Below are 12,805 nucleotides of genomic sequence, written 5' to 3'. Positions count from 1 at the left end.
TGGCAATTACAGAAAAAAAAAATCGTAAATAATATATATTATTTTATATATATTATAAAAATAAAATTTTATATATATTATAATATATATATATATTTCATTTATATTATTATTATTATTATGCTTTTACGGCCAACATGGGACCACTTAAGTCAATTTTAGTTGGATCTTTTCTGAGAAAAGCGTGTTATTTTACTCTTCCGAGCTGCCCAGTATTTCTTCATCCGTTCAGATCTTGCTTTCTTTTCTTCATCCGTAAACACCCTCTTCGTTGTATTTTGTCGTTTGTCTGTCTTTTGTTTAAATCTAATGCTTTTATCTTTTAGCTTTGTAATTTTTCCAGTTTTATTCTGTAGGTCAGTCAGGGAAATTCCCAATTCTTTCATATCTTCTCTAATTTCTTTGATCCATCCTACTTCTAGCTTTTGGAACCAGAGCTTTTCAATGATATTTCTTGACAGTCTTGTTTCCGGTGTCCTTATGAGATGACCAAAGAAAGAGATTCTTTTTTTCCGCATAGTATCAGTAACAGGCTCTATTTCTCGATACACCACCTCATTTGGCACAATCCACCATTGGCCTTCTTTTTGGTGTTTTTTATTGATACACGTTCTGACAATTCTCCTCTCTATTTTCAGAATTTTTTCAATTCAGTTTTTCTGAGTGATTTTGAAAAGGGTCTCGCTTCCGTAAGTGACTTCTGGCTGTACTACAGTTTTATAATGTTTAAGTTTTGTTTTAGCAGAAAGGCATTTTTTGTTATATGTTGACCAAGTTAATTTTTAGGATTTAATCATTTTATTTGTCCTGTTTTGCCATGTCACTTTTTCATTTAAATTATAAGTTATTATTTCCCCTAGATATTTAAATTGTTTTACTATTTTAATTTTCTGATGGTTTACCGTAATGTGCTCTATTACCAGAGGATCTATGGCCATTAGTTCAGTTTTTTCGAAAGAGATATGAAGCCCTATCTTTTGTGCTAGGTTTTGAAGGCTCATGATTTGTGTTTTGGCTTCTTGAATATTATTTGCTAAAAGAGCGAGGTCATCTGCAAATCCTAGGCAATTTAGTGTCATGGAGTTTTTCTTAGTACCCATTTTTATATTTTTGGGATTTATTTCATACCATTTTCTCATGACAAATTCGAGGGCGCAGTTAAAAAGGAGTGGTGAGAGGCCGTCTCCTTGCCTCAACCCAGTTTTTATGTAGAAGGGTTGAGAGAGTTCAGCTCTGAATTTCACTCTGGACTGGGTATTGGTTAAAGTTAATTTTATCATGTTTACGAGTTTAGGGTGAAGGCCCAGGTTTCTCAGAATATTCAGCATGGATGGTCGGTGTATACAATCATAGGCCCTTTTAAAGTCGATGAAGGTGATTATTAGTTGATTTTTCCGTCTTTTATATAAGTCCATCATAAGTTTTAGGGATATTATTTGCTCCGGGCAACCTCTCCATGGCCTAAATACCCCTTGGTATTCCCCAAGTTCCAGTTCAAGTTGGTCTTTGCTTTCATTTATATATATATAAATAATATATATTATTTACGAAATATATATATATATATATTTTTTTTTATCTAAATAATTTTCTTTACAATTAGTGTAATAGAAAATTATAAATAAACATGAGGAATAAAATAATTTGAAAAAGATAATACGTTGCACTTATTAAGTAAGTGTTGTTATCAAGTAACAGAATTATTCTGTAAATTAATAAAACAAGAAAGACTTATAAATGTCCATAGAAAAAAGATAGTGTATGACGAATATTAAGAACGCCAAAATTTTTACGAACAGAGCTTGGAAGGATTAAGAATACAAGCAAATTTAGGTGCTTGGGAGAAGATATCCAACCAAAGGAAATGGACAAAGAAGGAAACATCGTCAGAATCGATTAGATTCTAAAATATTATGGCCTAACAAAGAACGTGTACAATAAGAAACGAATCTCAAGGATGGGTTTGATCGACACTATACAACGGCAATCGGACCAGAAGTTTTATACGTGGCAGAATACGTAGCTCTGAACCAAGGAAAAACAAATAAACTAGAACTTGATGAAACATGGATACTAAGGAAAATCCAACAAACCAGAAAAACTAAAGATGATTAGAGATTAAGGAAGAATGAGAAACTTTACCGGGAGGTAGACAGAATCACCAAAGCGATACATAAGCAAAGACTGGCATTCTGTGGGCATTTGACAAAAATGGATTCATAAAGGCTTAAGAAGAAAATTTTTGACAAGTGATAAGATGAATGTTAAATGGTTCAAGCATGTTACGGAGAACCTAAGGGTAAGAGACATAAATATGATGAATTTCAAAACCAGAAAGGCGCTTAGGAAAGAATCTTAGAATACAGAGCAAAAACCAGAAGGAGAAGAAAATATGCGTTAACCTAAAGTGGTTGGTAGAAATGAGGAAGTAGCACAGTGAAAGAAAAAAGGAGTATTGGAGAGCTAAAAAACCATCCAGAAGTTATCTCACTATTCTATGTGATCCTACAGTGACCGGTCTAAAAAAAAACAAAAAAAAAAACGAACCAAGTTAAATGGAATAAACAACGATTATTATCATTTATTAAAAATAAAAAGTAATTACAAAAATAACTTTTGTGAACTAAGCGTATTATGATAATATAAGAGTAATAATAATAATAACAATAATAATAATAATGCCCTGAGGTAGATAATCCCCACGTCCGGAACACAACATCTATGTTCCACGTCCAGGGCGGCAACAGCTGTACTTCGTACATTACATATAGCTAGCTAACAGGGTTCCGAGTAAATTCCTCGGTTATGCTTTTTTAAGTTTGACCTGTTTCCAACCTCAGGTCACTAAACGCACTGGATTTTTCGGCTACCTGCAAGAAATGGAATAATAAACGATTTTGGAAATGGACTCATACCACTCTTAGAGCTGGCGATGTGGCGGCCAGGGTCAATGTTATTGCAGGTGTAACGGAGACCCTTCCGTTGTCCACATGCCCCCTGCGATGGCAAGCATGTAGCAATGGTGCCCATGTATGTCGGTACATGGGAGCTCTGAAAGCTTCGGTGAGTAGGAGCCTGGAGTCAGTGCAAAGACTGCGCATCCGCTCTCTGCCAGGACATATGCCGGTTCCACCGGAGTACCGGATCGGACCTCCAAGGTTAGTAGCCCTGGAGTGGGGTTGTACCCCGGCGGCTAGCCTTGCTACAGAAGGGATTAACGGTTCATGAATATTGAACAATCAAACGTGGCAGAGGGTGCACGTAAATACCCTTGTTTAGAATCCTCCGATTCGCCACAAGCGAAGAGGAAAAAGAGCAAAGAGTGTGAGAAAATCAAGAAAGATGCTGATAGAATCAGTAAAGATTTACGTAAAAGCTTATTTGGCTATAGTATACCTAAGCCAAGATTTTTAATTATTACAAAGGAGAATGGAAACTTCCAAAAGTTAGTCCATTCTTAATCGCAAGAGAAATTACAAATTGTGCTGGTGGTTCCGTTAAAGAAATCCGAAAGACGTTTAATGGATTGCACGTCGAAACTATCAACGACGTGCAAAGCCAGAAAGTCCAGGCGTTGGAGAAGATCGGTGAATTTGCGGTTTCTGTCCAACCGCATAGCACACTGAACTCATCCAGAGGGGTTGATGTTTATCGCGATCTTCTTAATTGTACAGAAGAAGAAATTGTACAAGAAATGTCGAGTCAGGGAGTGACTCAGGGTCGCAGACTAACCATGCGAAGAAATGGTGAAGTTGTTCCTTCGGCCTCGCATGTTTTAACATTTAATAGGCCGAATCTTCCTGAAAAGGTACGAGCTGGCATCCATCGGCTTGATGTACGAGCTTTCATCCCGCAGCCGATGAGATGTTTTAAGTGTCAACGATTCGGACACACAGCAGCAAGATGTGAAGCGCAGGAAATATTTATGTGGAGAGAAAACACATGAGGGTTACCCATGTAAAGACCCTCCAACCTGCGTTAACTGTAAAGGGCATCACAATTATCGTTCAAGAAACTGCCCTACATATAAATTAGAAACAGCGATTCAGGAAGTTAAAACGCTTCAGAAGGTCAGTTATCCTGAAGCAAGAAAATTGTTAATCAGCGTACACCACGACCATCGACTTCTTAGGCAAAAGCAGCGGCTGCCCCTTCCACATCTAAAATTAACGTGGAGCAGTTGCTTAACACGATGGCACCAAGTCTTGCGACGATGATTGAAAGAATCATTGATTCAAAGATTGTGTCGTCACATCGGATGGAACAAACTAAACATGAGAAGGCTCACTCTCCGTCTGTCGCCGTTGACATGATAGACGCACCAGCACAGTTTAAATCACCAGCTAAACCTGCGATTACTAAGCCACCAACTGAAGTAAGAATAAAAAATCTTGACTTAACTAGCAAAGAGAAACGGATCACTCCGTTGTCTAGTCACAAGCTTAAAGAAATTATGACAAGAAAATCTGAATCTACGGAAATGGAGGTGCAAGTTATTATTGAGAAACCACCAGACGTAGAGAATATAAAACCTGTACCAATAGACCCTCCAAAAGCGCAAAGATCAGCTTCGGTGAGAGCATCTATTTCAGCTGGACCCAGTACTGCAGTAGAGATAGAGTCCAGCTCATCCGCCGCGGAGACTGCATCGCTTATTAGTTTAGATTCCCTAGCAAAGATGCTAACAGCACCGATGAAACTTTCATCAACTGACGTCAGCCGCAGAACTTCACTGGCATCCGAAAGAGAGGAAGACGATGCCACGTCTGAGGCCTCAGATACACTGTCATCAGAGGTTGAGGCCGTCAGAAGAATGGAGAAACGGTGCAAGAAAGGATGGCCGAAAGGAAAGCCTAGAAAGTAATATTCTGGATTCGAAGTTAGAAGAACGTAACTTTTTGAACATTTTTGATTCATAAGAATGTGAATAATTGAACCTTGTTTTTTTTTTGAAGTGGGATGGGGCTAATGACCAAAGTAGTCGATGCCCCTAAAAACCTCAAAAAAAAAAAATAAAAAATAATAATAAAATAATTTATTATTATTAATAATAAAAAATTATAATTATTATACGATACATATTAATAATTATATATATATATATATATATATATATATATATTATAATTTAACTACTCGGTATTTCCCCATGATCTAATAATTGCATGTTTCAACCCATGAAAGCTTAATAGAGCTTGATATAAAAATAACTTCTTTAATGTTAAATATGAACTATTGCCATTGATCTTGCAATAAATGTTTAATTGTATGAATCACTTTAACATCCTGTGTTGTTATCCATATATAGATATTTTTTCATGTTTTCATAACTACTTTTGCGTATAATGCCTAATTAAAGAGGATTGTATAACTTTCGTTAAAAATTTAATATTTTGAGAGGAATATGAACGTAATTTAAAAGAAAATTCTTGAAATCTGACGCTACATTTTATTTTCAGTTTTATGTTTATCGATTTCTATAGATCGATAATTCCATAACAATATTTGCTCATTTTTTTCTTTGCCTTACAATTTGTTTATTTCAGAGTGAGAACCACAAATAAATCGTATTACAAAAAGCACTTGATGAGGGCTTTCCAACTAAGATTCTCAATAAAACGTACATAAAGATATAGATAAAGTACATACATACAAGTATAGAAACACACAAATGAATAAAATCACATAGGTACACGAGTTCACAAAGATCTAATGAAAAACTAACAAAAAAAATATTTATAATATCATTAAACAATTGACAACGAGAAACAAATAGTGACATAATATAAACTCATGAAAATTAACTGGAAAGAGGCTACGCTCCTCGTCAAGGTTAGAAAGGTTCAGTATCACATATGTGGTATTGAACCAGCTTAAGATTCACCTTGATTCCCCCATGTACAGCAAACGTAGGTGTTTCACATTTAGGCCGGACATCTCTAGGGGATTAACTGCTAGAATGTTCACATAATTATCTAACCGCTGTCTATAATTTGAATCAGACCGTTTAACCTATTCGCAAATATAAATTAATTCCAGGTTGTCGTGAATTTATTCGATCCGTGTGAACCACGGTGCCTTGAATCTTGCCAACTTATTCTGGATACGTTGTTTAATCTCAACGTACTCTTGCTCATCGTACCCAACAGCTCTATGCCATATGTCGGTTTTAGAAACACTTTGTATATTTAACTTTTTTTTCTTTTTTTACCCATACCTAGGAGGGTGGACCATCTGATGCTTTGCACACCAACATATTAAGTATATTAAACGTTTTTAGGGCAGCGTTAAGTGTGAATTCCTGCCCAACAACCAATAAAGCTTCTTATACCTCGTGTTTACTGTTTCCTTTTTTTCTGTCACATGGTACTTCCACGTTCAACGACGATCAAAGTGGAGCCTAAGATACCGTACACGGTCAGAGCGTGGAATGAAAATGCCGTGTAGGTGGACCCGGGGACAATCACCTCTTCTCATCGCAAACCTAAAACGACTTGACTTAATCTGACTCATCTTTATTTTCAATTTGTTAACCATACGCCGATATATGTGGGTAAAAGTAAATTATTCAACGCTACAATTTTCTACTAAAATACTTTAAAATCGTCGAAGCGTTCTGGTTTTTATTCCTAAAAGAGTTGTATATAAATGGGCACTGCCAAAAATGATTATATTATTTTTTATTTATATCAGTACGTTTTTTTAATACTGTTAGTATGTAATTAGAAGAATTATTTATAATGCTTTTCTTCAGTAGAATTGGCCTTGATATGGTAAATGAAAACAGCATAAAACGTAACTGAATGAAAGGTTTTTACTTTTTTTTTTGGGGGGGGGGACTAAATAAATGAAAAAGAACCGCTTTTCTGTTTCGATTAAAAACTAAACTGCTGACTTTTGAAATATTAACTTTATTTAATTTAAAAAAAATGTATTTTAAAGAGAAATAAATTATATCAAAGCGGAATTTATTCATTCAACCTCTTATCTTGATGTGCATTATAAACTAGATAATAAAGATGTAATGACTGAATTGCAGTTCATATCATATACACCACATATAGTTAAGATGCGTATTTGAGATACGTTATCATCCACTAAAGTGGAAAAGGGGTACTGGTATAATTAATAACCCGTAGCAAGAACATCTTGCGTTCTACCATAACAGTTTAACACAAGAAACCTCCCTGAACTTGCGTTGTTTTATGGCATCGCACCAATTGGTATCATATTATACATTTTAGTATCAGTTGATGGTGAATTTAGAGGGATCTAAATTGGAGATGGTGGTTGTTTGAAGCCGTTCTTACTTCTTGTGTAACTCCTCAAAAGCTTTGCTAAAAGTATTTGTGGTTCAAATTACTACTAAATTTATTAATGTTTTAACTTTCTTATCTCTGTATGTAGTTTTATGAAAATTAATTATGTATCGTATAATAATTTAAACCTTTTCTGAATAAATACATTCACAGTGGTAATATAATAAAAAAAAAATATTTATTTACAAGAAATTTCATTCTTTCCCTCAAAAAAATGCACACATATTCTATAACCTAATTATTCAATCTACACATTAATATTAAAAAAGTATGTCTTTTTGAGCAGCAAATAATACTATTAAAACTAAACTAAAATAATAATTCGAATAAAATGTTATTAAAATAATTACGATTTAGTACTATATATATTAGCTTGTAGCCAATGTGGCTTATATCATTACATAATATGACACAAACTTTTACCACACTCAAAAGTATATACATTTTAATCGGTTCGTAGTTACATCTACTACAACTTTAAAAAATAAGGTAGAACTTTTGAAACAAAGCTCAGGTCTTATGATGTTACGACATACCTATTATTAATTATGCTCTAGTGAGATGTGGATTCCAAAAAACAGAGATAGGTTTTAGAAGAGGTAGATTTTGATGGATAGAACTAGGTGACTTTGGAAATAAATAAAAAGTAATGAGATGTTCAAATAAAACAAAAACAAAAAAAAACATAAACATAAATTAGAGTATTTCTAAATTAGTACTAAAAATTAGTTATTCAAAAAATAATCTTTAGTAATGAAAAAAATAAAAAAACTTAAAAAATTGTTTGATACATCACTGTATACAAAATATCTTCAAATTTCATTCCTATTTAACACAGTTAGTTCCCGACGTTCTCACTAGATGGCACGCGCAAATGAGTAATTCCATCGGTCAACATGGAATCGTATACCGGTGTAGAACGTGCTCAGTATTGTCTATGGTTTTATGGATCCAAATCGGCTACTACTACCGTTCGGAGAAAGTTCATGACTAAATATCGCAAGCAACCACCTCAAAGTGACTGTTGCTGCATAGTACAATCGTTTCATTGAAACAGGTTGTATATCATACAGGATGCAGGGTTAGGGTAGACATTCAGTTTCTGAAGCGGTAATCGAACAAGTGTGGTAGACATTCATTCCAGGTAAATCCTCGAGACACGCCGATTTAGAATTAAATATTCCTAGGGTTACAGTATGGAGGGTATTGCGTAATCTACTGTCATACAAATTACAACTGATTCAAGCTTTGAGAGAAGATGATAAAAAAAATCGAACTGAGTTCTGTGTAAATATGTTAAACAAAATTGAAAAAGAAGAAAATTATCATAATAAAATTGTGTTCAGTGACAAAAAAATCTTCCATACCAGCAATAAAATAAATAGTTGTAATATTCGGGTATGGAGTGAGCCGAATTCACGAAACACAATCGAAAATGTACGGGACTCGCCTAAGGTAAATGTTTTTTGTGCTGTATGCTGTCACAAAATTTACGGTCCTTTGTCAACTGCCATATCGTACCTGGATATGCTTGATTATTATTGCTACAATTAGAAAGGATATGGGCACAGAATTCATTATCCGGCAAGATGTCGCCCCACCACATTATCAATGTGCAGTTGCCGCGTATCTCAGTAGTAGTAAGTGGTGTCTTGGATTGGGTGTGGTGGAATAATTTCCTGGCCACTACATTGCCTCATTTAACTCAAATGGACTTCTCTGTACGGGACATAGTGTTTGTTTCTCCACTTCCAGAAAATGTCGACGAGCACCGGACAGCACAAATAGTTACCACCATAGATCAAGACATGCTTCATAGAATTTGGCAAAACTGATTACAGGTGTGACATCTGCCGTGTTAAAAAGGTATTGAACATTTGTAAATGGAACTTCCAGTACTGAATTCAGTATTCTATCAAATATTTATGTAAGTTTTTTTTACTTTTTTCATTATTAAGGATTACTTTTGTATAACTAATTTAAAAATACTTTGTAGCTAAAAGGATTTTTAAATTACTAAAGTAGGGAATTTTATGCCAGATGGGATTCTTAAACATTAGATACCAATCTCTAGGGTAAAGAAGCCTTGAAAGGTCACGTAATAGGTTAAAATTACTCGGAAGGGTAGACTGCTTAATCCGTGAGAAAAATAAGCAGAACATAAATAAATAGGTATAAGTGTTAAACCCACTGGATTGAATTCTCGTAGGCATAATAAAATCAATATACATTTAATTTATTTCAGAACAATCGCTTTAAAACCTTTTAAAGCAATTTTGTTAGTTTATATTTTTCCTATTAATTATTAGTAAGATTATAAATTATTAATTAAGTATTAGTAATACTACTTCTGAAAGAAGAATTTTTACGAATTTCCAAGTAGTGTATAAGTATTATGAAATATTAAATTTGTATTTAAGAAATGAATATTTATCCATCTTATTTTCTGTTTAGTCCTGCTTATCGTTTAATTTCGTACTGTTACATAAACCTTTAAAACTTTTAATTGTACCCTTTATTATCGATGTTAAAAAAGATTATAATTAAAATAAAAGTATAATTGTATTGTAAATGTAATTGTTTAAGTTCAAAGATATAAATTTTCCATCCCCATGGCAGAATGGTAGCATCTTGGTCTTTCATCCGAAATTCATGTCACGGGTTCGAATTCCGGTCAGGCATGGCATTATTCATACGCTAAAAAATCCAGTTTCCATATCCCACTTGTAGGTAGGATACGGGATTTCGCCACAAGTTTCAAACTTGAGAGTTTGAAGCTTAAGTGGCGAAATCATCAAGACCAAAATAAGATTATGTATTCAGATATAAATTGTAGTGACAAAAGTACTTTTGATTTCAAGCTTTTATTTAGTTTTTTGTACTGACGGGATAGAACTTATAGTGTATGTATATTTAGAAAATCAATCAAAAACTATAAAAAAATGTAATTATTTATTATATATAGATTTATCTTAGCACCTGAAGGAAAGTTTTGGAATTTTAAATAAAAAATAATTTTATATATTTATTTATTATCTTTTTTAAATCAAAGCGTAAAATAAATGGAACGTTTCTTTAAGCTTTTGAGTAGAAATGTCACTACGTCATGACTACAACTTTGGAAAGATAACAGTACATAAAGGATAGCTATGGATAATATATAACAAGTGTTTTGGTAGAAAGCTGCTATTTTTCTGTCAAACATACACTTTCCAAATTTCCCATTAGTAAAGTAAATAACAATTGCTTATTGTACCAAAAATCACATTCTAATATATATATATATTACAATATATGTATATATATATATATATATATATACACACACATATATATCACTAAATAAAATTCTATGGTGTTAACGAAGAAAAGTAAAAAAAAGAATACTTACTTTTTCTAACATCTCCTTTCGCCGAATAATGATAATCGTAATGTATATCTGTTATGTGCCAAAAATAACCTGAAATAGAAAGAAAAAATATATTCGATTACTAAATTTCTGGTTCACGAAAAATTATGAAAACACTATGTACATTAAATGGAAACATTTTTAAGTCAATATCTATATTTACTAATTATTAATTTCAGATAAGTTAAGAGAAACGGGAGATCTATTAATAAAAAATAGTTTTATAACAAAAATTATAAAAAAAGCAAAATTTAGCAAGAATTTATTAATATATATATATTTTCTCATACGACAAGTCAATTGAAATGAAGTCGAATATTTTAGAAAATAAATAAATCTTTAATTCTCATTAGGACGCAATAATAATAATGGTTTATTTTACAGAAAAAAGAAAAATCTTTTAAAAAACTTTCCCAAATTTTAGAATAATTCATATCTAAAATCATAATTACAATTTTCAAATTTCTTTGCCTGAGAAGCAAATAAATTTGAGGTAGTCTATTTTCAAACAGCGTACAAATGATTAAACTTTACAAAATACTGCTAACGACAGGGATCAAAATGTCCAATGAGTTAATCAAGACCAGGCGCCTCCACTTAATAAGCAAATGCTTGTTTACGCTAAGTAAATTCTAAATCTCATTGTAAGAAATATTTATAAAATAGTTACTCATAAAATAAGAATATATATATATTCTTATTTATGATATATATATATATATATATATATATATATATATATATATAAAACATAAATAAGGATTTTCTTATAAAAATAATGAGAGAAATAAGTAAATATATTTAGATGTGTTTGAAAGTTTTTCACACAAGTTTTTTTATTACGTTTTGATTTATTTTTGATCAATCATTACTATAACTAACTCATTATTTATTGAAAATTTTTGGTTTATATCGTTTGATAGTATTTCTCAGTAGAAAAATAAAATTATTATTAGGAAACCATAAATATATGTAATTAACATCAATTCCTTTAATCATTCTTTTTACAATTATCTTCTATTTGCAAATCAAACATAAATTTAAGACTTTTGTGTGAATAATATTTTGAATATTAGATTATCTTATAAAATAAAAATATATATGTTGTAAGGTTTTACCAAGGTTTTTTCTTTTCATTCATATAGCCCAATTTTTTTTAATCAAACACTGGAACCTTAATTATATATGAACATTTTAGTTATATTTTGATTCAGTAAATTACCACAACTATTAAAAAAAAAATATTTTACTGTTAACTTAATATTAATATCCAGAAGTAATCGTTTTTTTTTTATATTTTTTAATTCATACTGAAATTATATTTACAAAAAAAAAACTTTATTTAAACGAAATCAATTAAAAGAACTGAAGGAATGTGATATACGTATTTCCTGTTTTAAAATACATAAAATTCAATTTGATAGCTTTCAGTTGAAAATTAGGTTTGGCAGGGACTGTAATTGAATGCACCCTAATGATTCTCCCGCAAATCCAGGCTAATTCTATTTTCAGTTCTGACCGTTTCAAACTGAACTATACAGAGGACGGCCGAACATCCTTTATCTATTTTTAATATCTTTACCAATATTGCTGAACATTAATGAGACCAATATCCTTTCTATCTCGCACGTCTTCCTGAGTAATTTATCATATTAAATTTGTTAACTATTTCTGTAGTAATGCAATTTAAATATCATACAATATTGTAAATAAGTATATCCAATGTTTAAATTCTTTTTAAGATAAAAATAATTTGATAATTGTAGAATGGCAAATCGAAAATTTTACTGGCAAAATCACAATAGAAGTAACAGCTTGCTTAATTTATTATATTAATTTTTATCAACGACATAATTTACTACTAACAATAGTCAACATTTACAGATATATTTTTTGTATTCATTTGTGTAATTTAATAATTACATTTAAAAAAATAATTGTTTAACTTTTTTACTTCTAACAGGAATATAAAAACCAAACAGAAATGCTGAAAGACAATAAAACAGAATAGACTAAAAGAGTATTTAAGGACCGAAATAACATTAAAAGTAAATTATGTAATATAAGGTTTGCAATA

General features: G+C 31.8%; 1 protein-coding gene across 1 annotated transcript in view; it reads right to left on the bottom strand.

The window, feature by feature from the left end:
- The window catches only part of LOC142321000 (acid sphingomyelinase-like phosphodiesterase 3b), a 1,240,094-nt gene that overhangs the window by 206,431 nt on the left and 1,020,858 nt on the right, over positions 1-12,805 (bottom strand). Inside the window, exon 4 of the mRNA XM_075358994.1 lies at positions 10,711-10,779. Within this exon, the coding sequence (XP_075215109.1) occupies positions 10,711-10,779 (69 nt within the window). The remainder of the gene's footprint in view (positions 1-10,710; positions 10,780-12,805) is intronic.

Source organism: Lycorma delicatula, chromosome 3 (genome assembly GCF_047948215.1).
Source record: "Lycorma delicatula isolate Av1 chromosome 3, ASM4794821v1, whole genome shotgun sequence".
NCBI lineage: Eukaryota > Metazoa > Arthropoda > Insecta > Hemiptera > Fulgoridae > Lycorma > Lycorma delicatula.
The sequence above is the reverse complement of the archived record's forward strand: the minus strand, read 5'-3'. Positions and strand labels throughout refer to the sequence as shown.